The sequence below is a fragment of the Carettochelys insculpta genome, chromosome 25, assembly GCF_033958435.1.
Source record: "Carettochelys insculpta isolate YL-2023 chromosome 25, ASM3395843v1, whole genome shotgun sequence".
In the NCBI taxonomy this organism is placed as follows: Eukaryota; Metazoa; Chordata; order Testudines; family Carettochelyidae; genus Carettochelys; species Carettochelys insculpta.
The window spans coordinates 4142981-4169442 of record NC_134161.1 but is presented as its reverse complement, the minus strand read 5'-3'; the positions used below and the strand labels follow the sequence as shown (position 1 = coordinate 4169442).

Here is a 26462-nt window from a genome sequence, read left to right as displayed (position 1 = left end):
TATTCAGTGATTCATCACCCGCATCAAGCACCCTGGACGCCTTAGGAACCACGTCTGCCTTCCTACAGCAAATGCTCAGGACTCCAATGGCTTTGGAGGTCCCAGGCTGGGGCCCAGTCGCTCTGTAACAGAGCACAAGGCTGGGCAGGAAGTGAAGATATCGTACTTGACTGAAGCTGCAGGGATGGTACAATTGCCAGTGTGGAACTTGGGGAGGACACAGGAATTAATGCCTCGATTCTTGGGCAGAAAACCACGGTGAAGTCCCTGGTTTAACAGCTGGGTGCTCTCAGCAGCAGGAGGCCCTGCCAGATGACTCTTGGGCAGCCAGTCGTTCAGTACTGGCTCAGGGGATGGCTGCTCCCTCGCACGCCCCTTACTGTCCCATGGAGAACTCCCCTGCAAGGGCTGAACCAGCCCTGCTCTGCTTAGCATGTTAGGTCTAAGGGACCAGTCCATGGTGGCACAGTGACAGGAGCAGCTAGCTCCCTGGCGCACTGCTCCAGCCACCGCAGTGGGACAGTACCTGTGTGCACCCGGTAGTGGGTCTCCAGCTGGTGCTTGAGGCTGAACTTCTTGCCACAGCCGTTGCACTCGTAGGGTTTTTCTCCAGTGTGGATGCGCTTGTGGCCTTTCAATGTGCTCTCATCCCGGAAGCAGCTACCACAGAATTCGCACTCGTAGGGGTGGTCACCTGGAACGACACCAACCTGTGGTCAGGTACGGCTGAGAGCAGAGCACAGCCTGAGGCAGACCCCACAGCCCTTTCTGTAATGCTCCCATGAAGGAGCGGTACTTCATGGCCTCCAAAAACCATCCCTGAGGTCTCGATTCCCCCCACCCTCCAGGAGAAGGAATAGTCACTGGTCAATTCACCCGTCGTCAGAATGCAGCTGGCTCTTGGGTGGAGTGCAACAGAGGCCTCGAAACGTACAGCAATGCTGTACAGCACCTTTGGACTGGCAGCGACAAAAAATCCTCCATCCAGTCACAAAGGCAGGGGGAGCGAGCATCCAGGCTCCAATCTGGGGTTAAACGCATGCCTTTCTTGGCTCTGTCTCCCCTACCAGCCAGGAGGCCACCTAACAAATCTCTAACGTTGCCTCCAGCTATATGCTGCCATCACTGGGCTGCAGTCTGGACCGTCTTTTTGTTCTGTTTGTTCAATGTCTTCTGGGGCATAACAAGGGGCCCTACAATAACACAAATCATAATCCTGCCAGCCTCCTCGGGCACCAGTGGGATCAGGGCCTCACGGTACGAGGTGCTGCACAACCAGGAAGAGACTGTCCTTGTCAAGTGAGGGGACAAGGGAGAGGCGAGCAGTAGCAAGGCCTGGCTGTTGTTCTTCTGATGGGCATGAGTCCATGACTCCCAACTCATTAGTCCTGATTTACTGCCCTGCTTCTAGCTGACTAATTCCTTGCCAGAATCGTGGACTTAGGGGGCAGCAGAAGACTGGGTCATATGGACCAGTTCAGGGAGCAGACCAACAGGCTGTCCAGCACGGCAGTATTCCTCTGATCAAACTGTACCCATGTCTGTTCCTCTCCCTCCCCAGCCTGTGGAACCATCTGTAAAACACCAATGGCAGAACTATGGCCACTGCTCCTGCGCTTCAGCACATGGGAGACCCTCAACCTCGCCGACTGGATTGGGGAGGTGCTCACGAGGCAGCCTGCTTCTCCATCTCAGCGCGGCAGGGGGAAAAGCCTGGCAGAGCCAGCTGCTTCTGACTGGCTCAAAGGACCGGCACCGGGGCAGAGGAAGCAGAGGAGCTCCGTCTCAGGCAAGCCTGCAAGGAGGGCATTGCTCTACAGTGCCCTGTTAGCAGAGAGAGGAAGCGAAGTCTCAGCAAGGAAGAAGTGCGACTAAAGGCCCACCGCTGTCCCTGCAGTGGAGGGGTCTGTGGGCTCATTTGTCCAACCAAGAGAGGACCATACACATATCAACCACAAGCCACGTCCGTCACGCTCTCCAGACCAGAACCGCGCAAGGCCACCGAGGGCCAAAAAACTCTGGGTGCCGGAGAGGTGTTTAAATACTCCCGGGCTGGGTGGCTGATAAATGAACTTCAGTTTAGCACCAAACTCAGAATTATTTGAATGAAAGGTGAGGGCTCCAGCTACTTATTTATTACACAAGTGAAGGCAAGGACAATAAAGATAGATTGATTGCCCAAGACTTTGTTCATGAATATTTAAATATCACTGATTTGTCTTGTCACTGTAATTACAATTTCTCTGTGCTGCATATCCTACAACCACAGTTTATGGTAAAGAATGGCCAACTGTATTTCACTTGTCCTCCTGCAGATGTGCAGAGCTGCCAAGCGTGTAATGTTCCTCGCATTTCATACATTTTCTTCAGCTGCTGAAGGCTTAAGTCATCCACAATGACCTACGTTTTTTCATTATCCCCATGTCAAACTGCACTCGTGCCTGGGCATAAATTGTCCTTCTAGTTATATACTCAGATGCTTGCGCTTTCACTTCCTCTTTAAAATGATATTTCACTCTCTTTTGTCTTTAGACCCTCCAACAAAATCCATGCCCCCCGCTCCCAATTAAGACCTTCGTCACATAAATTCTGATTTCACATGAGAGGTTCCATATCTTTCAGGCGGCATTAATTTTTTTTTTAAGCAGTGCCTATAATAATGCTGATATTTTACATTATTTTCTGATTGTAGGAGACTAGCAGAGCACTTGCGGGGTTTAAATGCCTTTGATCCTTAAAAACCACTGCATACACACAGCTCAGGAAGTGGGTTTGAGGCATGGATGGCAGTTTCCCCTGTGGCAAGAAATAAGGGAGAGGATTTCACTCTTCAGATGCTTTTTTAAATGCTCATTTGTACACAAAAGCTGAGCCTGATCAGGTATAAATCAGAGGAGCTCCAATGAAGTCAAGCTGTATTTATTCTTCATTCTGTGTCGGGCTGCAGTGCTCACTGGTGTCAGTCCATCGATAGAAGATCTGACCATTCTTGAATTTCTCACACAGAATCTATATGTTGCCCTACGATTACAATCTCCAGATGCCCTGACACTGTGGAGTTGGGTTCCATAAATGAATCTATCCAGTAACACAGATTCTTTAGGAATGGGGCCAACACTGGGACAAAAATGGTGAATTCTGAGTTTCATAAGGGCTCTGCTCTAAAATCTTGTAGCCAGACCCTCATTTGGTGGAAAAAAAAGTTAAAACTGGCTGATTTCCATCAGCTGAGCATCTGACCTGCTCGTTTTGTCTAACAGATGTGGGAAGTATGGGCGTGTTTAAATTTCAGAATGATTGTTTCACTACTCCATTCAGCGCCTTGCTTGAAAATCAAAGCCATTGGAATGCTGGCTAGCCCCATCCCCTGGCCCCCCGCCCCGGTATGAAGGCTTCCAGAATTTGCATTAACTTTTTAGGAGAATGTGCAACTGGACACCAGGTGAATAATTCACATTAAGACCCGGCCACTGGTCTGAGGAGGGAATTTTTTTTTCTCTCTCCCCCTCACCCCGCTGTTTCTTTATAGCGGCCTGGAACTTTAAATGAAGTGTTAAAGTCAGGAGCTAGTTTGACGAGATCTTCATGAATTTCATTATCAACCCAATCACATGTTAAAGGAGTTTAAATATGGTATCTTGAGAGTCAGACCAAATTAAAAAATAAAATAAAATAATGGGAAAGACGCAGCACCTGGCCTGTAATCCTGATCAGTGCCAGAACCTAGCACAGTGCACAGAACTCAAAAAAAGAAATCCAGTTTATGGCATGTTGATTAACTTTGTAGGGCCCCTTAATGAGCCTGACATTAAGTGCAGGACAAACGGGACTAATTAGAGCCCCCTCTGGCCAGCCCTCTGCACCTGTGACCCTGCTTTTATATCGTTACCTGCTGTATTTGTTAGTCTGCTGAACAACCAATGGCAGGACCATAAAATGCCTTTTCTACACAGCTGAGAGTTTATTATATGATCAGCCGTGTAAATCAGGGATCCATCAATGCCAAGGACTCTGCTGGCCTGCACTACCAAACACAGCTGCTGATACTAAACACGCAGCATTGGTGGCAAACGGGCTGGGAACAAGGGAATATTAATGAAGGGAGGCACTTTGTGTGTATGTGCATGGACAAGAAAGGGGGAGAGTGAACCAAGACATACAAGAGCATACACCAGGTGTGTGGAAATTGAAGCCTTAAATAAGCACTTTTTGCTCATCTTTAGTAAATAAGAGATCTGATTGAAAAACAAAAAATCTTGTGGGCCAGACTCTTAGCTGGCAACATAGCCATTGTGCTGTTCAAGTTGATGGAATGACGTTGCTTGGTGCCAGCTAAGGATCTCACTTCACCTTTTCCATCTGGATTGATGATGGGTAGTTTTAGGGGCATTTCTAAAGGGAAGGAAGATAGGTTTCCTGATGTTCACAAGAGATGAGGAAAAGGAAGGAAAAAAAAATGGAAAAGACACCAACGGCAGAAGGTATTGAGATAATACATACTGTATCTGGAAAACATTGCCTAAGTGGTTCCTACTAAGAGAAGTAACACAAGCAAGACACAAAATGCCTCGTCTATCATCACTATACTAGCATTAAACACCAAGATTGCATCCCACTGTGCTAAGCGCTGTATTTATGCATCCTAACAGATAGCTCCTGTGCCAAAAGAGTGGACATTCTAAGTACCTTAGAGTTGGAGAGTGTGAGGGTTAATTATCAGCGCAAGGTACTGAGCAATTAAGCCACTTGCATGAGATCACATGAGGAGTCTGCGGAGGAACTGCTAACCGAATGCAGATCTCCTGAGTCCTAACCCAGAGCCAGCCAAGAACTCGCCATTTTCTTCTCCATCATATAGCCCTATTCTCCCCTCTCTGTACAGGATCACTCACTGAAAAAGTACTTCTATTGAAACACAATCACTCGGCGTCGCTGCTAGCTCGAGTAAGGGTGGAATTTGTTTGTTTCTAATGTAGAGTGGGAACCCCGTGTTCTTATGATTCTCTGTGGCATAGTCATCCACATATTTCATCGAGGTTCCAAACCACTGCACGGATTTTCCCCAGCATTCAACGTTTTGGGTGCTATGGGTAAAATGCCCTAAGACTGGAAAGCTGATGCTCATTTTTGGCTTTTTATTTTCTTTTTCAAGCCTTTAAAAACACACTTGTATTTAGAAAAAGTGGCCACGTTGAATGTTAGAAGCATAATATAAGCAGAGAAGAGGCTAATAAATGACTACCAGATATTTCAATCCATGGCTAATCAATTATAGATTGAGATGGAGGCCAACAAGTTTGTGGATGGCTTGCTGCACCCACATTTTATACTCGTCTGAACACTTTCTACTCATGTGCTTATTGTCATTTATAGGCTATACCAATGCTTAACATGTTTATACCGCCTGTTAACCATCACCGACTTAAATTGCAGCAAGCGAGGTTTAGATTGGAAATTAGGAAACACTTCCTAACTGTCAGGGTGGTCAAATGCTGGAAGAAATTGCCTGGGCTGGTTGTAGAATTTCCATCACTGGAAATATTTAAGAACAGTACTTGGTCCTGCTGTGAGGTCTTGAGGTCCCTTCCAGTTCTAGTACTCTAGCACGCAATTCCTATTGAGTACAACAGGCCCAGCTCACACAACCAGCCAAGCCCTGCATTTGCCCAACAGCCTGTGCACGGCAGCCTGTAAAATTCTGAAGACTGAAGAGAAAACCAAACACTATCCCTCAGATTGCCTGTACATGTTTGGGCCAAAGGACTTCCAGAGTGTCCAGTGATTTTGGGTGCCTGACAGGACACCCTCGAAAGATGTCTGATTTTTAGAGGCTGGTTAGTGCAACAGAGTCTGAAAAACAGGCCCCTTTTCAGTGTCTCAAGCTGGGCAGCGAAAATCTCCAATGAATTTTGAGACTCTCAGCCTTTTAACTCTACTTTGAAGGTTAGGGATAAGTACGTATCCCCGTCTTAGAGGGAGCTCACTCGTCAATTGTACAATTAGAGATTTTAAAAATTGCTGTCCTCAACATTACAATTCTTACAGCCAAGCAGTGAGTTTTCATAGTCTGGACAAAACTTTGGGTGCTGATGTAAGGATGCAGGGGCCCAAGGATCTGTTCTAGGTACTCAAATGTCTTTAGGCTTAAACAACGGACGCCCTGACTTAAGCACTCAAATTTGAATCATGAGCCCTGTGTGTCTCTATAGATGCTTCCAAAGACTGGGCTCCTGCCCAGCTATTTTATAGCTCATTTTACTAGCTGTAGGTGGACAGATTTGTCTAGTGGAGTCTAGCCAGAAGCTTCAAGGGCCTTACAAAAGCAGAAGGCAGCACCTGTGCATTATCTTCTAGAGTTTAAAGTAGAATCCATTCCACATATTTGGCTCTCAAAGACGCTCTCTGAATCCACTGCATGGCCCATTCACATCAGTGGTTTGACCATCGTTCTTCCGATCAAGCAGAACTTGGCTGGAACTTTACCCGGTGCAGTTGAAATACCACGTTAACATAGCAGAGGTCACTATAATCCCATTAAGACAGGGTACCAGGCCGATTCAGTGCATCGAGTGCTGTAAGTCGACGAGGTAAATTCACATCCCCACTAATAAAGTCCTATGCCCCCTTACGCAGGATAACCAACTTACTGCACTCTGCTTAAAAAGTCCAGATGAGTTCTGCTAAGGGGTGATGGTGCCTTTCATTTATATTTAAAGAAAAATCGAAAGGTTAAGCCACCACTTTTCTTGACCGCTAACTCCCACAAGGAATACTTCCTCAGAATGTCCTTCCTGCAGTCTTAAGACTTGGAATGGCCATTAGTATGAAAGAAGATAATCAATAGGCTGAGAACCATACCCAACGCTGTGTGTACCCAGCTAGGATTGTTTTGCTGTTGTCTTGCCCTGCGTCTCTTTCTCCTCCCCACCCCGAATTGGTTTCTTGCATCCTCTTGCCGTAACCTAACCTATCATCTGGTCATGCTATAGCAGCTCCGCGACTGTGCCATGGCTGTGCCGTCACGCTACAGCATAGACGACTCTGTCGACAGAAGGGGCTTCTTCCTAGGGGTCACTAAGTCGATCACTGATCACTAAGTCGACAAAAGAATTCGGTGGCTGACCCACCTGTATCTACACCGGTTGTTAGGTTGAGCTATGTCAAATAGGGCGCAAAGTTATTCACAGCCCTGAGCGTCCAAGCTGTGTCGGTCGAAGTATAGACCTGTCCCACAGATCTCTGAGGCAGGGATTATTATTTAGTAAGAATTTGAACCATGGCTAGTACACCTGATTCATGACTAAGTTGCTCAGGAGCCGCCATGTAACAATGGCTGCCCAGCCATGACACTCACTTACCTAAAAGGAGATGCATAAGAAAACTGAGGCTAAGGAGCAGCAACTTGAAAAAACAAAACAAAACTAAGTGCTTTGAGAGAAGGCCCATCAAGGGAAGTGACAGAAGCCTCATCTCCGGCGCACATGTAGGTGTGCCGTGGACAAGGAATGGGAGAGGCACTGTGGGGAACCAGCTTGTAGCCTCAGAGGTGATGCACCAGCCCAGGGGTCAGCAGCCCCCAGCACAGGTGCCAAGAGTGTCACGCGAGACAGTTTACCTCCTCTGCCGTGCAGCTGGGAGCTTGCTCAAAGCCACGCTGCCTGTGGATTAACAAAAGGGTTGCTGACCCCCGGGATAGACGGACCCCATTGGGGCTGTTCCCCAGTTCCCCTTGCGACAGCTTGTGAATGCAGGCCTCCCTCTCCCGAGTCCCAGGGCTTACATTAAGCCTCACTCCCCATCGCCCTCGCCCCGGCCAGCAGCCACCTTGGGCATCCCAGTGACAGCTGGTCATTGCTCCGGTTTACCTGTGTGTGAGCGTAGGTGCCGCTTGAGGGCAGTATGGCTGGGGAAGGTGCGGTTGCACTCGCTGCAGATGTAGCTACGCACACCCGCATGCACTTCCATGTGCTGCTGCAGGGCTGTCTGTGTCTGGAACCGTTTCCCACACAGCAGGCAGAAGACGGCCATGTCGGTACCTGGGGAGGAAGGGAGACATTCTCATCAGCAGCCTGACAGCAGATTCCTCCAAGGTGCCCCTTGCATTACCGCCGCTTGCGGGGGACGGCATGCTGGACGAGTGGTGCAGCAGCTCTGAAGTCTTTTGGCCCCCCTTTCTTCCTTGCAACTGCTTTGCCAAGCCAACGCACACTCGAACTCGGCACCATGCAACTGAGCGAGCTACTGAAGCAGACTAGTGAGAAAGCATCAACCTCCAAGTGCCTCTGCACAACCACAGAAGTCACGAGCACTGTTCTCTCCAAGTCAATGCTTCCTGATTCGCTTGCCAGTCACACTGCATGTGAGCTCTTAACCCGACAGCCAAAGCAGCATCCGTTTATTTCCCTGTAAGAACTCACCTGTTTGGGAGGAGCAAATGAAACCGCTCTGGTGGACAGGCAAGGAAATCTGAGTGCTAGTTTAGTACTGTCACACGGGAGTCACGGAACATCCCATTGCTACGCAATCCCCGTTTAAAATTTCATTACAATTTAAAGGCTGATTTGAAACTCACTCAGTTTTGTTTTCCCGACACATACTCCTTATACACTCGACATCTGCTGTCCTACCAGGCACCAGAAACTTTTAACACCTCGCAAACCAAATGGCCAGAGCCAACTTCTGCTGGGCCGCAGAACAACCCGAGGCAACATTTCCATTCTATTAGAGCAGCACGGCCAAAACCAGAAGGAAGACTCTAATACGTTCATATCTAGGCAGTGTAGCAACTATACGATAGCTACCAAATGCAGTCTGAAGACTCTATTATCATGGCACCCCACCTGATTAAACTGGCTGAGAAGCACATTAAAAAATAAAGGTTACAAATGTGTATATGATGGTTTTCAAATGGAATCAGTTTAAATGAGAATAAAATAACTTTGTAATGTGCATCGGGAATGTGGACCACAAGTAGTAATTTTGGGCTGGGGGGAGTGATGGGGAAATAAAGAGCACTTAACTATTCTGAAAGCACTTTATTGGTAATCATGGACTAAGACAGAAAACAGCTTTTGGTTCATCTTCATCTGACACTAATAGCCATACAATCTTTGCATGAAGATAACAACAAGAGCCCCTGCATGTGCTATGCAGGAAGAGTAGCCTGATGAAATGCAGCTACCTGTATGGCAGCTGGGGCAGTACAGTAAAGTGGAGGGACAGTTCTGGCCAAATCAGGACTCATTGGCATGCTTGGACTCTTACAAAGAATGTGTGAGCTCTTTGAAGTCCAAGACGATGAACTCTGAGCATCTCCTCTGGAAGAATCGTTAGCAGAACATTGAATCTTTTCTCCAGAGCTGATGTAACTATACCCTCACCACGATACATGCAAACAGTGATTTTTACACGGTGGGCCAGTGTAACTATACACAATTTTATAGAGGGAGAAGAGCCAGTGAGTGAGTCACCTACGGTCAAATGTCAGCAGCAAAGTCAGGAGTAGACTCCTGTTCCATCCAGTGGGCCACATATCACACAGAACAAGTGCAGGCTTGGGGAATGATGCCATTAGTTCTGAAGTTTTATGGCACACGACACTGGACATAACCAGAAAGACTTCCATCGAGAGCCCAGCCCTGTAACAACAGGGTCTGTGTCCTCCCTAGTCAGACATTTTCCGCAATCACTCTCAAAGCACCATCGTGCTTGAAGTACCAGACCTACACACCTCTGTGACATATCAACAGGAACTTCTCCAAAGGCACTGAGTGTCTTGGCACTTTTAAACCCTGGGATCTAAACATGCAGTGCTAATGGGAATAGCTCAGAATTCTGCTCTGGATCATAGAGGTTTGCATGTAACAGAGTAACATCCACAGTCTCCTATATTGCTTGGGACGCTTCAGAGAAATACCAGTAGAAACTTAATCCTATGAACCACACCCAATTATAAAGTTGTCTGCAGCATCAGAAGAAAAAAACATCTTGAATATTCACACACCACCAATAAAAATATAAGGCTTTTGTGTTATTAAACAATTTGTTTTAGTTTATGCATAGCTGATAGTTCAGAACCTACGAGTCAGTGCAAATTGTATTGTGCTGGGAGATTAAGCCAATAAATGCTACCTTTTTGGAGGCACATTAAAATGTGGGAACTATGGAAATAAAATTATCTAGAAAATTGTATTAGCAATTCATTAGCAGCAGCAAGATGGGCAAGGTAACCACTGAATGCGCATTGCCCTTAAAATATAAAAAAACACATTTTGCCTATCGCACGTGCCAGAAATTAACTCTGCAAGAATGTTGTTGCAAGGCAAATAGCACCAGACAAGCCTTCTTGGGCAAATACACCACTGCTGCTGCCCATTAAAAAGTTAACTTGCAGGATGGGTCAATATACTAAACCACGTCTGTGCCAAAGCAGCAAATCTGTTCCGATTCCTGGTACAGATGGCTGGGTAGAGGCAATCAAAATGGTAACAAAGCAGCAGGTGTTTGTGCCAGACATCAGACAGGGCTGGCTCTGCATCCTTAGAGGGACTGTGCTAGTAGGGAAGGTCCGAGAAAGCAGGGTGTCTGCAAAACTAAAGTAGGATGTGCCATTGCAAGAACGGAAGCTGTTGTTCTGGACAGATTGCTCAGAGAGCAACCCACCGAGTATTCATGGTTGCCTGTGAGTGGCAGAGCCAAGACTCCAATCTCTCTGAAGAAAGAAGGCTATGGAGTAGCTATAATTGTTGGTCAAGGAACGAAGGCAGCGGTGACTAATGCATTGTGAAACAGGTACCAGATAGACACCCTGGTTTGTGAAATGAGCTAATACTAATGATAAACCATACCCCACCATGCATTTTCCCAGCACCTTTCGCCTGTGGATTGCCAAGTTCTCTGCTAACATTAAACAGGCCATTTACATGCGCGAGTGGCAGGAATCCTTAATTTGCAAATGAGGAAACAGAGGCACAGCTGTTTCTATATGGCCACGGTCAAGATGTGACTAACTGGCCCTACTGGAAACAAACGGCAAGTTCTGAACCCTAATCCCTTGCTCCAATCTGCAGGGAGCTCTCCCCTGCCAGAGCCAGGAACAGAATCCAAGAGCCCCATCTCCATTCCTTGCTCTTCGCACACACAGCATTCAGTTATTTAAAATTCATCTGAAGTAAATGAAGGCTTGCACGTTATATCACTGACAATAGAAGTTTATCGGTAGCTACTGGCAACAGAAGGACCTCACTGCACAGGTCTCCAAGCTTGACTTGGACAACAGTGAAGGCAACAGAAATGCTAATTACTCATGGAAGGTTGTGATTTCCTTTAAGAGAAGTCATCCTGTGCTCATTTTAAGGAAATCAGGCTTAAACCTAATGTGTTTTTCAAAATCAAACTACGGGTTGACAGGCAGAAGAAACGGTATGGAGATAATTTAGTTGCTAAGATTTTGGTGCTTGTCTCTATTCAATTTCCTTCTTAATGTTATTTCAAAGAACACTCATCTCACATCACAAAGCACCCAACAAATATATGAACTTCAATGATGCCCAGGGTTAAAGCTAAACCTTTTATCTTGCATTGTTCTATCCACTCCCTTGGTTACACTAAAATTTTTTGAAAGGTGTACCACCACCATTTGATTTTAAGCAGCCTAGGCTGGGAGAGATCTTGACCCCACTGAGGTCAATGGCAAAGTTTCAATTGAAAATAACAGGCTCAGAATTCCACCAGTTCTATTTATATCAATTGGAGTATTGAGTCCAGTTCTGAGCACCACATCTCAAGAAAGATGTGAAGATATTGGAGAAGGTCCAGAGAAGAGAAACAAGAATGATTAAAGGCCTAGAGAACATGAGCTATGAGGAAAGACTGAAAGAACTGGGCTTGTTTAGTTTAGAAAAGAGAAGACTTAGAGGGGACATGATAGCAGTTTTCAAGTATCTCAAAGAGGGTTACAAGGAGGAGGGAGAAAAATTGTTCTCCTTGGCCTCTGAGGATAGGTCAAGGAGCAATGGGCTTCAACTGCAGCAAGGGAGGTTTAGATTAGACAGTAGGAAAAACTTCCTAGCTGTCAGGATGGTGACACACTGGAATAAGTTACCTAGGGAGGCTATGGAATCTCCATTGCTGGAGATATTTAAGAGCAGGTTCGGTAGACACCTATAGTGGCTGGTCTAGATGATGTTTGGTCCTGACAAGAGGTCAGGAAACTGGACTCAATGACCTCTTGACGTCCCTTCCAGTCTAGTGTTCTCTGATTCTATATCCTAAGTACTTTCTGTCTGGCCATCTAGGCTATGCCTACACGGTGGGTGTTGTTTCAGGATACAAAAGGTATCCTAAAACAGCTGCCTAAGTCTGTACAATGCTCCCATTGTCTCGAGCAGTTTTTGAGATAATGGGAATGCTCTTCCGCATCCCTGCACACCTCATCGCAGGAGGAGAAAGGGACGCCTTGAAACAGGGCTTTATTTTGGCATGTGGCACCGTTTAGACAGCATAGCACAAACTGCATAGCTTATTTAGAACTTAGGGCACCTTCTAGACATAGCTTACTGTCCCGTTTGGCTGCTAAAGGGAAAGAAATCGGAAGAGTTTCCTACTTGTTATCCACTGAGCTGGCCACAGTGTTGTTCCCCACCTGCCCCCGCACCCTGTACTCCTCTTCCATTGCTCCAACAAAGACCTGCAATTCTAACAGCACCTGCTGGTACTCTGCGTGGTGCTACTCTCGGATTCTCCCCAGGGCGAGGTGCTAAACTCACCCACAGAAAATGCTTAAAAAATAGATAAAATGTTTCATCTGACGTGAAGCCAAAGGGCTATCAAAAAGGCAGAGGAGATTGCAGTGCCCCAAGTGACTTTCTGGATCATGAATTACAACAAAAGTGCTATGTTTACACCTATGCGGCTTCCATGCCAATTAGATCTGTAAGGGAAATAACAGAGCGCAAGAGAGCTGAACACAGCTGGAGATGATTCCAGGTCCGGCACCTTTCCCAGCACAAAGCTCTTATTATCTTGAGCTATAAGCGTTTTCCTGACCAAAGGAGCAGAGTCTCTATACACAGCGTCTTTTTCGGTAATGCTACAGCAGTTAGCACGAGCATTAGAAGGTGTCAGCCGACCACTGAATAATCTTAAGACTGGGGTTACAAGACAATAACCTTCTGATCGCAGCTGGTGTCCGAAACAGACTCGACTGTTGGGCTGGCTCCCCTATTTGTCAGCCAAATACCTCCCCTCTCAGAGCCTGCATTCATGCTCGCAGGATACAGTCCTCATAAATAACGAGATGTTGCCACGTTCATCAATAACCGTCACCACTTTCGTTCAAGGATGGGCCGGCAGCCTCCCAGACGTGATATACAGGTGCACGTCGACTCGCAGGGAGACAGCTTTGTGTCTGCATCTTAAGCGGGTGTAAAAGCAGTCGAGGGAGGACTGCGGACATGGGGCAATATTGTCTTTTACTTCCGATTTAGAACCTCCATGAATTCTATCCTTTCCCCCTTTTCAGACATTCTGAATGAACTGCAGCAGAACATCGACATTTCAGTAGTTTTCCATCATGCATTAATACCAGATAGTCTCTAACGCTCACTATACAGATCTGGAAAGCTCTCCACTCCACCAGTAAGTTCCCTTCTAAAATGCAAGCTTGTCATGGATGGCTCTCTCTTTCCAAGATTAAAAGTCTTCCAAGAACCTTACAGCTGTATAATCTTTAATGTAAACTTGGGCAAGAAGAAGGTGTGATGTCCTCTCATATTCATTAGCCAGGAGATCAGTGAATCCTCAGAAAAAGGCTCCCTGTATTTTGGATTCAACTGAGTGCAAAGAGAGCGATTATGTTTTAAAACTCTAAATGCAAATGAAGGTGCCAGATTTCTGTCAGCGTGTTCCTTCCAAGGGAGACAAGCTCACTGCTGCAGCCTCCTGTATTTGGTCGGCAGAGAGCAGACACAAGTGCATTTCATTATATAGCACCTCCAGCTACAGTAAACAAATTTGTCAGCTCACTAGCTCATTAAGGTGTGTGCCCCGGTACATGTGGGATTTATTGGTACTCGTACAATAAAAGTAACGAATGGATTTACTAATTTTGTCAATCACTTCAAGGGAGGAGGAGGGAGAGAAAAGTTCCAGAGAAAGGACTTTGGAAGCAGAGGTGAAAAGAAACAAAAGCATGAATGAAACATTCTTGGAACACTTGGACATGGTAGGTATTTTCGGCACAAAGGGCTTATATGACAGTGTGCCTTTCTGGATCTCTGCCACGAGCTCAAGTTACAAGGTGGCACGTGTACGTGTGCGAATTAAAGTTGCCATTACTCTGCCGTTGACGGAGGGCAAGGAAGGCAGGCCAAGGCTACGTTTTGTGGGAAGAATTTACCAAGCAAAGAATTAACATGCACGAAGTGACACTGGCGTTCTGCCACCCCACAGTAAGCAAAGGCTGGTTTTGCCTCCTCCACTTTTTTTTTTTTTTTTGGCAAGGGGGCCGGGGTGGGGGGGGGAAGAATGCCAATCGGGCTACTGACAAAACTCCCCGAAGTGTCCAAAACAAAACAAAAACGGGACACACAAAGTAAATCCCGCGAGGTATGCAGCCTTCTGGTCTGTAACTTTCAAAATGACAGCAGGATTGGGTCAGAGGTCACTGGGTCTGAGGCCCTAAGTACCACAGCCAGCTGTGGAGTGGAGGCCCTGAGCCGGCAGGACGCCTGCCCATATAAATCTGCAATAAGCAGCACCCGCTGAGGGAGAGAACAATGGTTTCCAGCAGGGGTGGAAGGGAGGACAAAGCAGCCAGGCCAGCGCGCAGGCCCGTAACAAATCCTCGATGGCACCACAGGCCCTCATTTGTGAAACTAATTGGGCCCCGATTGAAAAATTGGACTAACTTCAACAGCAAGAGTGTTAGAGATGAGCTGCCTTTTGGTCTGGGGTTGGGGGTGTACCCCGACTTGGAGGTCCGCACTCTCGAGCACGCACCCACAAAATGAGGGAGGTTGTTTACACCTCACGGAGGCATTGTCTCGCAACACTGGGCTTGGGAAAGGGGAAATGCACCCACGCTCCAAGTACATCCGATGACTGTACAAATTCATTCGCATCTCTGGGAAAGGAGGTGGACACTGTGCACGCATACATGTGCGACACTTGGAAGGCACAGCACGCCCAAGGGGTGGGACTGGGGCGGATCAAAGGAGGGTCCATAAATGCTTGGCGGAGGGGTGATTTTTCTGGAAAGAGATAGTGCCAAGAAAATATAGGTTTTAATTACTTTCCCTTCTACTCCTCCACCTTGGTGTCGCAAGGCTTAGAAGTTCACAGTAACTTCCTTGCAGCCTTGTAAGGATAAGGAGGGAGGCACTCAGGAAAATGGGAAAAGGAGACTTTACATTAGGAGCAGAGGAGCCTGAAAACAGAAGTAGGGGGAACTAGAAGTGAAGCATTAGCAAAGAAGAAATGGCAATGGAATAGTTTGCAGAGACGTGTCAAGGAAGCTCCCCATCACTATGGGTCTTCGAAGAGGCAGTTAGAGGTGATACTTCTCAAGGGTTTAAATGCAAAAGACGATCCAGCACTAAAGCAGATGGGCACAAGAGGAGACCCAAGAGGTCCTGTCCAAACCTAGTGAATATGACACCATACACAAGACACCAGGTGGCAGAAAGAAAGTATTGTTATTCCCATTATAGAGGGCAGGTGAAGTGACTAGGCCTGATCTCCAGAGTCCTATTTCAGGGCCATCCCTGCTCCTTGGGTCACCCTAAAGAGCCTTGTTCCCACATTTCCTCCCCAATATTACTGCCACAGCACAAATTTAGACAAGGTCTCCAAGGATTCTGCAGTCCGTGAAGACAAAGCACGAGGGACACGAGAAAACAAAAGTGTCCACACAGTCATGGCTCCTCCCTGCACTTGAAGTGATATTTAGACTTCTCTCTCTCTCTCACACACTTTCCCTGTAGCCCTGTTGGGTTCTTTCTCACTCTCACACACACACACACCCCTTCTGTTGGGTCGACAATTATTTGAAGAGCGAGAACCACACTATGCAGGCCTCATGAAAAAGGTGTGTTTTCAGGAGAAGTGAGCGGAGGCTTGGTCGGTTGAGGGGGGTAGGGTTCACATGGTGAGAGGAGCGGAGATCACAGTGACACACAGGCAAATGGTTACTTGGCATGATTTAGGTAGAAATAAGTAGTTTCCTTCCTCCTCCAGGCCTGCCCAGCACTGTTCAATGTTCGGAGGGGAGGGTGTATGAGTAGAGGCTAGCTGGCATCCCTCCAAGAAATAACAAGCTTTCTGTAAGTAAAGCTGTGCAGAGGTGACATAAGGACGTGATCTAACTGGTGGCAATTGCCAAGGGGATATTTCTAGACTCCCACACCACCAGCGACTGCCAGCTCCAGCCCCCTCACCAGGCACCCAGTAAGGCTGGTGTAACTTCATCCATGAGGCTGGGGCCAATCTAGCCGTATGTCACCATTCCCTTGTGACCAAGGCATAGAGGTAGCATGCAGTGCAGGAACTCACCCTGAAGGGCATTTTTCAGCCCCGCCAACACTCTGACAGGTCACTGCCAGAGCCTAACACCAGACAGGAACAAATGTACCCCTGGCTGACACTTGGGCCAAGTTTCCAAGGCTCCTCAGATACCTAATTAAGGGCCTGCTTTTCAGGAGGGCTGATCACTTGGCAGCTCCCATCCTGGCACTGATGAACAGATTTTGGAAAGAGTTTGGGATGCAACACGCTACGCTCCTTGGAAAAGCCAGGCCACTCGCTTTGCTGCATAACTGGGAGCTGAGCTGGTTTGAGAGTTTGGCCCCCATGACAAACGTCTGGCCACAGACTGGCTGTGAACTTGCTCAGCGGCGCAAGAAACAGAAACAGCAAAAGGCTGAGGATGGAGGAAAACAAGCCACAGACAGACGGGGCCAAGTTATTTAAAAAGCACCTTAGCCTACAAACTAAACTGAAGTTTCTGCCTGTCACTCTTTGGAAATTAGGGGATAAGAGAAGTGAGGAACCAAGATGCAGCTGATGCACCTAAGTTGCCAGTGCTGGTATATACAGGATAAAGCCTGGCAGAGCAGTGCCACCTCAGCTGGAAAAGAAGGATCACCGGGGACTGGCCCAGTGCACAAAGACAGAGAACACTGGAATTCCAAGTTGAATTTTACTCTTGCTTTTCAGACCCTAAGTTTATTGTTAGCAGGGCTTTCCCCGACTCTCTCGTCCATGACGACTTCAAATGCAAATAAAACCAAAATCCCAAACAAAATGCAGTACTATTGTTTCCAAGCCACTTAGACACTGGAACGCTCCAGCCTTGAAAGAAAAATCACCTCCAGATAAATAAACCACCACACGGGGGAAAACAAAAAAAAGAAAAAAGAAAAAAAAAAGGAGGGAGACGAATTTATTCATTGCATTGACATTAATGATGTTTCTCTCCTTTTTTCCAGGAAGATGATTACAAATTAAGCAGCATTTAAATGCTTTTTACTGTCAACAATTAAAAAGAGAGAATATGGAACAGAAAGTATAGTGGCCATTCATTTCCACGGTAACCATGCTATCAGAGAACACCACGGGGCCTTTCCTGTACTGTACGCCGCACAATGGCAAAAAAGTATACCATTAATTTTGTAGGACATTCAAAAGCAAATTAAAATATAAAAAGCTCTAGGCACAAAGATAGATACCAAGAGAGAGGGCAGAATAGGTCAAGCTTGTGGAATTAAAGTCTTAGCAACAGTAGAGATTTAAGCATAGCCCTATTACATGACATTCAATAGCCACCTTCTCATTTTTTTTTGAGAGAGAGAGAGACTATGCACAGTTTTCTTAAAGCCTGCAGTTGTAAACAATTAATAGCATGTGTGTAAATGATGAAGACTTCAGAGACAAGCGATACCCTGCCATTTAGATTCGATTGTGGATGCAATCAACTGTTTGGAAGAGAAAGTTATCCAATATGGGCAAGAGTCTTAAATAACAAGTGATTTGAAAGCTGATTTTTACTGGCTTGATACATACTCAACGGAAGAAAGCCTTTATTCTAGCGGTTGTAAGTGGAGAGATCTGCAGGGTGTAGGGTTAAAGCTATTCTTTATTTTCCCCAAAGCAGTATTTTTCCACTTATCTATCACCAGAGATTTAAAAGACAAACTAGGTATTTTCCAAGTACACTTACAAATATTTCTCCCTTTTCAAACTTCAGGTGAAGAACATTCTATTTTTTTATAAGGCTAGTGAAAACTAGAAATCTCCTCTCTCCTCCCTTGCGCCTGATGAGAACAGAACAAAAATAAGATCTGTTTGGATACTGGCATATGGGAGGATGAGGGATTAAAAAAAAAAACAACCAGGAGCCATGTACATTTCTGTACCGCAAAGTTTAATATGCAGGAGGTACGCCAAAGAAATAAAAGAGACACGTCCCCTTTAAAAGGAAATATAATTTACAGTGTGCAGCCAGGCGGTCCATAGTTTCAATCTCGTTTACTATAGAGAAAACTCTGCTAGCTGTTCTCTATCCCACAAATCCGATTTAATCAGACAAGCCAGCCAGCGTGGCATGAAGTAAAAACGGATAATTAGTAAACAGAGAGCTACTTCAGTGCTTCATTGGCATTCGAGCCGGGCTAGTGTGTCGCATTTAAAATGCAGTCTGATGAAGTTTACAAAATCAAACCATTTGTTACTCCTATTGAAGAGGCTTCAGGCCACTTGCAATTAAATTGGAATTAGTGCTCAGAATGAGATACAGCAAATTCATACTAAAAAGGGATGACTTTGAGACATTTGACTTCAAGTCCCCCCCGCACCGTATGTGTGTTTTATAAAAGCAATTCTTCCTTACACCTCTCTACCGTAGCACCCTTACCCCCATTCTCACCTCCTTCTACCTGTGCTTGATGTGGGGTTTCAAACTGACATGGGGCACAGAACTGATACGAAAAGTAAGGCCAGATGAAACAAGCATTGTTACTTTGGGGGCCACAGGAACCAATATAAGGACGTGCTAAAGATACACAGGAGAAAGTGCAGCCTCAGTGTCAACACTTGGAGGCCCTTGCCCAGGACTGTCCCCAGTGGAAAGCGGTAATCTGTGAGGAGGTGGCGCAATTTGAGAGGTCCTGCCATATCGCAGGCGAGGAGGGGCCGAGAGGAAGAAAAGAGCGGCACAAGCTGCCCCACACCACTCCAATAGTTAGCAACACCTTCTGTGGGAAGAGCTGCGGCTCCAGAATCGGGCTGCTTAGCCACCAACTGACTCTCAGAGAGGAGGGTGTCGTGAAGATGTCCTACTCATTATTGAGTGACCGCCAGGGAAGCATCATTACCATGTCAGAAGGGCTGGATCAACCACAGTACTTTGGACCCTCTTCGGGTTTCCCTACACGTCGCGGTTTAAAGCGACAGCTACTCCAGTTCCTAAAGGAATTGGATGGGAGAGGAGAGGTGGGGATCAGCAACGGTTCTGAGCGGGTTCAGGTTTTTTGAAGGGAGACCACCTCTTTAGGTTCTCTCCCAAGCTCCCTGCAAGGCCACAGCTCTGTTCTCATGCTCTTCTGAAATCCAGCTGCCTCAGTACAACCCTATGCCTAGTGCTTCACCCAGCAGATCAATCAAGAAATGGACCTGGGGAGGGAAGGGGTGGGAAGTTTACCTGCCTCAGCCCAGAGCAATGAAGTGGCAGTAGGAACCCTACTGGGCAAAATGAGCATTTTATGGGTGGCAAGGCAGACTATATTGCTTTTGAGGCCACATGGACTCTCTTTACTTAATAGGCATCAATCTTGTAGGAGTAAAACACCCCTTTGACTACAGCCAGGAACGTTCTCTCCCAGGCTCAGCCGAAGTCAGGAATATACAAGTATGTGCTCCCTCCATTAGGCCACTCTGGAATGAAGTACACCCTATAGCAAGAAGGAACCTGATGCATGCTAGGCTGGCCTCTTCAAGAGCAAGGTGCACCTCTCTAGCTATACAATGTGTGGGGCTTTAATCATTAAGCAGCTTTTATCTCCTTATCAAATATTCATTCTTATGTTTTTAAGCGGGTTTCACACCATCGCCGGGGCCAGGAAGAGAGGAAATGTATTGTCTCCTTCTTCATCATTCCCCAGAAAAAAAAAAAAAAAATACAAGACTCAGCCTGACTTTGAAGCGGCCTCCTTGCTTTCAAGTTCACAAATGGTCTTATCCCAGCTCCTGAGTGTGTGGCGTGAAGGGTACAAACAGCGAGGGGATACCTTGCTGCACTTGGGCTATCCCGCTGCCTTTTACACTTCTCGGGGCTGGATGTCAATGGGGCTACTAAGACAACAGGCCTATTTTTAATTGATTCCACAGGGTGGGGGAACAAGAGTCTACAACAAGGAAGAATCATATTGAACAGAGAAATCCCCCTAATGCAATTGTTCACCCCCACCCCGCCCCCTTTTTTTATTCTGTGCTGTAACCTTAGGAGTCTGCAACTCTGTCCCTGCAGCTTCTGGTGTTACTGCTCCCCACAGCCCACGCCTGCTCCCACCATTCTCTGGTCCTGCAGCTGTCACCATCATGGTCTATTGCAAGGCCTCGTGACTTTCCTAGGGCAAATTACCAGCCATTTAGATCTGAATTGTCCTCTTCGCGCAACTTCAAGTCTGAATTAATATTAGCAGCTTTTGTCTATACTAGTTGCCTAGTGATCCTTTTTCAAAAAAACACTGGCTGTTCATCTGTTTAATAACCCTGCCTGTGCCAATCTCCAACGAATCACGACGTAGCATCAGAGAGCCTTAATCAGCCATTTACCAGGATGAAAAACCAGAAAGATTCTATGGTACCAACATTAAAAAGCAAAAGACACAAAAGCCCATCACGCACAGTAAACCTGAGTGGCACTGAAAGCCAAATCACATGTTCTGAGGGTTCTACACCAAGCAATGGAGATTCTGGCCTATGTTAGGAGCAGGCTGTTTGAAGTATAACGACATTTAAAATGAACTCAAAGCAGATTCAGACACTGTTTTTAATATGCTGTACACACGGCTCTCATCCCCAAAAGCTCAAAGCACGTCATCCATCTTCTGTAAGTATAATTTGCCCCATGTCACAAAGGGGGAAACTGAGGCACAAAGCGGCAATGCGAGTTGGCTAAGCTCATACAGCAACTTTGTGGGCAGAGTTTGGAATGGAACCTGCATCTCCTGAGTCCTAATCCTGTTTTCTACCACATGCCACTTGTAAATGGAAGTTAATGTTTTCCTGCTACACCAATAAACTAAACATAGCGAAACTGATTAATCCTTAACTACATATACACATATGTACACACACACGCCTCTGGTCAGGAGCTTTGTATAACAAGTTTCAGTTTTCACTTGGTGTGTATATCTAACCACACTTTCTAAAACATATGGTTTCATAACAGAAATGCCAAATATGTACTCACTGCAGTTGGCACAGCAGATAAAGGTTCCAAAATAACCCTGCTAGGAAAATAGACAACATAGCTGGAACTCTCAGTGCTCGATTTCAGAGTGGTTTTCATTAATTTATTTTCACATGGACTACTATTTATAGAAAGCATCTCATGGACAACTTCTCTCTTCTTTGCAGTTGCACAGCATCTCTGGGGTTAGTTAGACAGAAAAGGAGTATTTGGAAAATAAATTTATTTTTTGGTGTCTTAATACAATGCAAAAGCTGGAAACAAGTAGCGAGTGTCAACAGCATGTGTTCAAATGCATGTCCCTGGATCACCAGCGGTCCCTGGACCACAGCTTGGGAACCTCCGAGCTACAGACACAGCCCTTGTTTCAAACTGAACCTGCAGCATCTTAGAGGTGGTGAGAATGCTCAATGAGACACAGAGGTTTTGCTGGAAGAGTTTACATAACAGGTTTTTCTAGCTCTTCCATGCCCTAAGTTTAGCTGGTCTTATGCTACCAGTCAAGCTTATCCACTCACCTTAGTTCTTGACCCTTCCCGCATTTTATTAATCACTTTTTAATTTTGTCATAATTGTGGTGCTTAAGAGGTGGCTGGTAGTGGGCTTTTTATTTCTAGGTTGTCTGTGTGATGCTGGCCTACCAGGACCTGATTCAAAACCTGAGCAAGTCAGCAGGAGTTTTTCTTGTTGACTGCAACAGATCAGGCCTAAGTCATTACCGTCTGAGTACAATCCAATGCTTAGCTGAATCAAAGCCCAGTTACGAAGGGGCAGGCTGCTGCCCACATTTAACAAAGTGCTCACACCACCTCTTGAATCCCAACAGAGCAAAGGGGACTTGAGTGCTTCCTTAATAGTTTTGCTGAATCAGGGCCTTAATCAGTAAAAGCCATTTGCTTTGCCTACCCGCTTGTTGGCAGTTTTAGAGGAAGGTGGCAGGGAGTAACCCAGCACTGGGGACAACTCCCACGGTTACCCCCCACCCGCTGCAAGACATGCCTGAAGCACCTTGGAGAAATGTGTACATCCAACCCATGTGCTGATTGTTCCATGGAAAAAAAATGTAGGTATTCATCCCCGTGACCTGTATCTTTCCCTAGAACTGAGCAAAAGCAATAAAAAAAAAAAACCAGCCTTGGTATTTAAAAATAATCATAGCAATGGTGTGTTTTCTACAACATTGTCATTACAGGAAAAGTAAGTAAGTGAATACCCAACAAAGAACAGTAATACATGAAAACATGAGAAAACCCAGTCAGGGGCTCTGAAAACCTGCTCCCAGACCTCATATAAAAGATTGTGTCTTGCTCCAGAACTTTTGTACATCTGCATTGCTAAGTCTAAGCAAATTAACCTGATTTCTGTATCTGTTTCCATGGTCTATGATGAAGACAAGAATGACATCTATTAGGGGGCAACATTAAAGGGAGGCCATATGGAATGTGTGAACGAGATCTACACTAATTACAGTTTGTTCTGAAAACCCTTTTATTAAAATAAAAGTATGTCATCCCAGCACTCAGCAAACCCATCCTTTTACAGTTCTCTCCTCTCATGTCACTCCCCCATGCAACACTTCTGCATGAAACAATGACCCTATTGAGAGATGATTGCTGTTTGTGGTTAATACTGTATGCAGTATTAAAAAGAGACCCTGTATTTGAAGTATCTTTCCAAGGCAATGCCACACCACTAGTATGGAGCAGCTGGAAAAAAAAATCCCACTACACAGGATTGTGCTGCACATGGAGTAAGAGAACAACACAGAACATCCAGATACAAGGGAATTAACTGGTATCTAGCTGAGTTGAGCACAGGGTGGGAATCAGGAAGCCATGAGTTCTAATCCTGACTCTGTTTTGTTGGGGGATCACGGATGCCCCACTCTGCCTTTCTTGCCAGCTTCCCCACCCATAAACCAAGGATAAATGGCACATTGTGAGGATGTCTGCACAGTGCTTTGAACCTTAGCAAGCATGACATAAAAGCTAAGTAGTAGAATTAATTAATAGAGGGACAAGCCACCCCTGTACATTTCTTGTTATGTCTTACTTTACTCCAGTCCCACAAACATAGGAGCCAACTATGGACTTTAAACAATAATTATAATGGGGCGTTGCAGCTTTCAGGCTTCTACCCTCCAAGGATTGCAAAGCACTTGGCAAAGGCCGAGTCCAGCCTTCCACTTCAATTGACTCAGCTGGTCACTGCCTCCATTTGCAAAACAGGAAACTAAAGCCAAGAGCTCAGAGTGACCTATTAAGGTCAGAGTAGAAGCCTGTGGCAGGGCCAGGCTTGGAACCCTCATATCAGAGGCGTGCTCCTGGACTAGAAAACCACCTTTCGATTTTCTCTTTGCCGACATATTTTGATTTTGGTCATCAGTGAAAACAGATTTTTGCCCAGAGAAACATAAGACATGTGCCATGCAGGGACACATCTAATTTCCCCAGAGGGGGAAACCCAACCAATCAAAACACTGTGCTGAAGGAGATGGGGAATAAACACACGATAAACCACTGACGATGCAATTCCCTGTATGTGAAAATCACCCACCATCCAAAACCAGTTTCAAAGCGCCTCTCTTGATTCCAGGACTGAGTTTTCATACTAATTAACATCTTTATAGAAGGAAAATTCTCTCCAGGGGGTATTTGATCAATTATTATTATTTACTTAGACACACCACAGCTTTCTCCCTAAGTTTAATGGACTACAGAAAATGAATTCTTAAAAAAGCTGCACAAGCCACCTCCTATTTGGCTGTGGATTCCCTTTCCTTTCTTGTCTGTTTGATGCTGTTAGTTAGTAAAGGAAAGAGCCTCTCTCTGTAATGGAAAGTTCCAAAGTGGAAACCTCTCTCTCTTTTCAGAACGGTAGCTACCATGTTGCCTTGTCGACTTTTTTCCACCCAAATTCAAGTTTCACTTTCCTACACAGACACTCAAATGCTACAAGCAGAGCTGGCTGGAAAACCATCACAATTTTTTCATTGTTGCGGGAGGGAAGAAGTCCTATTACTTTTTAAGGGTTAAGTTCTTTTTTATACTCCTGTTCCAACTAGTTCTTGCTGGAAGCAATCACCATGAGAAACCACGGAAGATGCCACTTGGGAGCATGTCCACACAGAGGTCGTCTTCTGAAATAAGCTATTCTGGAATAGCTATTCCGAAAGAGTTCATTTCAAAATTATTATTATTCATGTCAGCGCCTCATCAGCATCTTCCAAACTGCCTTATTAACATGCCCCTTCTGAAAGGAGGGGGCTAGCATAGAAGCAGCCATAGAGCCTATTCAGAAACCGAGCCATTGGCAGCGCTATGACCGTGTGTATGCTAGCCCCCTCCTTTTGGGAGAGGCATGGTAATGAGGGATTTTGGCAGATGCTAATGAGACACTGCCATGAATGGTGGCTGTGCGCATTTCAAAAGTCCTTTTGAAAGGACCCCCTGATTTTGAAAGCCCCCTCTTCCCATTTGGTTTTGAAATGCACGTGGCTGCCGTTATGCTAATCATTCATGGCAACGCCTCATTAGCATCTGCAAAATCCATCATTACCATGCCCTTTACAAAAGGAGGCAGCTAATGTAGACGTGGCCTATGGCTTATTTTGAAATAGGCACTATTTCCTGTCTAAACAGCACCTCTTTCAAAATAGGCACTATTTCCTGCAAAACGAGGTTTACCAATGTAGAAAAAAAGTCAACTGCTATTTTGAATTTATTTTGAAATAGTAGTTGCATCATGTAGATCCCAAGTTAGTTCATTTTAAACAGCTGCTATTTCAAAATAACTGTGCTGTGTAGACGTACCCCAAGAGACCCGTGTTCAAGATCGTCATCAGGATTCTTGATCTGGGGTCATCATGCTGAATGTCACAGCCATGGTATTCTGCACACAGGCGAGAATGGGGAAAGGAGAAATCTGGGGGAATATCAGGTTAGCTTCTCATCACCAGGAGAAGAGTCTCCTTTGATACGGCAGAAGCAGAAGCCTTCTCTCAGCACTCTGGCATTATGCGGGAGTAGGAGGACTATATGCCCATAGTAGCCCAATAGGTTTCAGGCCCCCATTGTGCAAAGCACTGCATGTGCAGATCACAGATTTTTTTTTTTTTTTTTTTACTGCACTGAGTGAAGGAGAGAGAGCAGGATAAGGAAGCATCCAGTTCTTCCTCCGCTCTACGGTGGCACAGGTGTAGACGCCCTAATTGCAGGGAGGGGACCGTCCCCACTTGAAGGCTGAAATGGGTGGTTTGGTTGGAAATACAGCGGGGATAAAAACAGGACAGTTGGGAGATAGGCGCACCTGAGAGTCTAGGTGGAGGACAAAATCCTCTCTCAAATTTCAAGACTTCCAGCACGGAAAACAGAGATTGGGGAGGGGAAGTGATGTCTTTGTTAAAAGACTTTACAGCGTATATTTTGGCATGTAAATGGCTATTATTCGAGGGCGGGTACTTGGTTATATCATTACGTTATACTAGGCAAGCAGTTGCACAAACATCCTTGTACTGGAAGTTTGCTTATGCCTGAGCTGATTAATTCCAAGGGCCATCTGGACATGGGGAACAATGTGGTCCCATATCTGAATGACCGGGCACATTAGTCACAGCCTCTTCACTCGACCTCTCCGTCCCTAATGTTCACACTTTCTCTCATTCTCTTTTAGCGAGGCAAAATGACCGGATCCGTTTCTCACCTCTCCTTTGCCTGGCGAAGTTCACAGGAGACAAAAGGCCCTCAGCCTCAGTGCACGTTGGTGCAGTAGTCAAAAACGACAGGCTGCATAAAAATGACATATGTGGCTTCCCTCCCACCTCCCATTCTCCGCCTCCACGCCTGGTTTCAAGAGTCCCACTAACATATTCCTTCTCACACAACCTGTGCGTGTAGCCCAGGCAGTTGCTGTCCTTCCTGCTGCCTTCTTACACTACAGTGAAGGAACACCCACCCCAGAGGAGACATTCTACCTTCCTGCTCTCAGTTGTACG

The 26462-nt window shown here is 45.9% G+C and overlaps 1 protein-coding gene across 5 annotated transcripts in view; it reads right to left on the bottom strand.

The window, feature by feature from the left end:
• Positions 1–26462, bottom strand: part of ZBTB16 (zinc finger and BTB domain containing 16) — a 201538-nt gene that overhangs the window by 7847 nt on the left and 167229 nt on the right. For all 5 annotated transcript variants that reach the window (XM_074977205.1, XM_074977203.1, XM_074977204.1 and 2 more), the window contains exons 5-6: positions 7866–8036; positions 527–694 (exon numbers count right to left, since the gene is read on the bottom strand). In XM_074977205.1, the coding sequence (XP_074833306.1) occupies positions 527–694; positions 7866–8036 (339 nt within the window). The remainder of the gene's footprint in view (positions 1–526; positions 695–7865; positions 8037–26462) is intronic.